At 37.2% G+C, this 1,834-nt stretch overlaps 1 protein-coding gene across 1 annotated transcript; it reads left to right on the top strand.

Moving 5' to 3' along the window:
* The first annotated feature begins 460 nt into the window (after positions 1-460).
* Positions 461-1,834, top strand: LOC145578217 (ADP/ATP translocase 3-like). The gene is made up of 3 exons (XM_081635575.1): positions 461-925; positions 969-1,241; positions 1,559-1,834. Exons 1-3 carry the CDS (start codon positions 461-463, stop codon positions 1,832-1,834), a joined length of 1,014 nt encoding a protein of 337 aa, XP_081491701.1.

The following is a 1,834-nucleotide window of genomic DNA, read 5'->3' as shown; positions in this document are numbered from 1 at the left end:
CGTAGATGGATGTTATTTTTATATGGTTTAGTAAGTGTTAATTAGATAATAATGAAACAAAAAATCATGAACATAGGCATATAGAAACTCTACCTGTAACTTATATACTGTGATTTCATTCCTTCTCATTATTTTGTTACAATATTACTGCATTAGCACTTGAATTGTATTTTCTGTTTTGCTGTTATTGTTCTGAGTTGTACTGTGTAGTAGTTGAATCATGCATATCTTATGTTAGACTCTTTACACCTTCTATTTAACCAAAAATTACTGGATGTAAACTACAATATGATGATCTTGATTGTATGAAAGTGCAATCACTCTGTTCTCTAACTTTTCAGGGTATATAATTATGTAAACTGCTTCTTTTCTTCACTTCTTCAGCTCCATTATATAATCTCACAGAAGCTGGTAAGCTTACACTCTTAAAGGGAAGTAGGCAACAAATATTCTTGTGAAAATGGGTGAAAGATCAAAGCATGCCTCCATGTTGCCGGATTTGCATAGGCTACTTAACTATTCTTCGATACCATACCACAATTTGCCTTGGAATATACAAAGAAATCCTGCCCTTGTTGCACACAAATTCTCCTTCCACCAATCCCCAAACTCACCCCCTGCCTCCTCTGTGGTTGTTCAAAATACAAACTCCAATGCTCCTAAACAGAATCATGTATCCATGCCTGTTGAATTATTCCGCTGTGTTTCCCAGGTTGCTGCAGTGATAGCTACAGCACCTATTGAACGGGTCTGGATCCTGATGCAATGTCAGAATGAGATGATAAAATACGGTTATCTCTCTAGTCCCTGCAAGGGAATGAAAGACTGCTTTATGAGAACCATCAAACATGAAGGCTTCCTTTCCCTTTGGCGTGGCAGCAGCATAACTGTGATAGGAAACTTGACATTATCCTTGACTCGTGTGGTGCTTTTTCCAATCACACCACCTTTTTGGCATAAATTTACAGTTTCTTTATCCACTCTATTTTGCCAGAATTCATCTTGCTAATGATGTCATTGCTGCTAAAAAATTACACTTTTCTTTGGACTCCACTAGAAGTAGTTTCAGCAATGACGGTGTTGGCAGTAGGAAGTTCAGTGGTGCTTCTGATGTTCTAAACAAGACACTCAAATCGGAAGGCATATTTGGTCCCTATCGAGGATGCCTCCCTGCATGCCTTGGGGTTGTTGGATCATATCTGTGTGCTGAATGGGCCAATTCTGTAGCGATGCAGAACAAGGTTTTTTTCTTACCTCATTAAGCATTATTTCATTATAGTCAATATGCTTCATTTTGAGGATCACCTATCAATTCTTTTTACTGTTGTGTGCTGTCAAATCGTAGCATGTGTTTTTCATTTAAGTCCTCGATTGGTAATCGAATTGACACTTTCATAGGATCGCGTTTTTAGTGTTTAAAGACAAGTATGCAAAAGGGCTTTCAAGACCTTAAATTTTCAGAAAACTGACATGACTAAGAGTCTTTAGAAGATAGCTTTGCTCATATATCCATTCTTAGCTTTGATATGATATACTTACATATGACTGTCATTTTCAGGAGAAAATGAGCAAGAATTTCATAATACCCTCTTTTATGACGGTCTATGGTATTCTTGCCCTACGTTACCCATTTTATACAGTAAGTCGAAGAATGATGATGACCACCAGTGAAAAAACTAAGTACAATGGTGCGGTGGATGCAGTTCGACAAATAGTCAAATATGAAGGAGTCTCTTCCTTATATAAGGGCTTTACTCCATTCCTAATCCGTTTTTCAATTCTTATGTCTGCTTACTTGTATGCAACAAACTTTGCCCGTAAAATGCAAAACTGA

This window comes from Chenopodium album, chromosome 14 (genome assembly GCF_948465745.1).
Source record: "Chenopodium album chromosome 14, dcCheAlbu1.1, whole genome shotgun sequence".
Taxonomy (NCBI): Eukaryota; Viridiplantae; Streptophyta; class Magnoliopsida; order Caryophyllales; family Amaranthaceae; genus Chenopodium; species Chenopodium album.
Note: the sequence above shows the minus strand (reverse complement) of the source record. Positions and strands in the feature narration are given on the sequence as shown.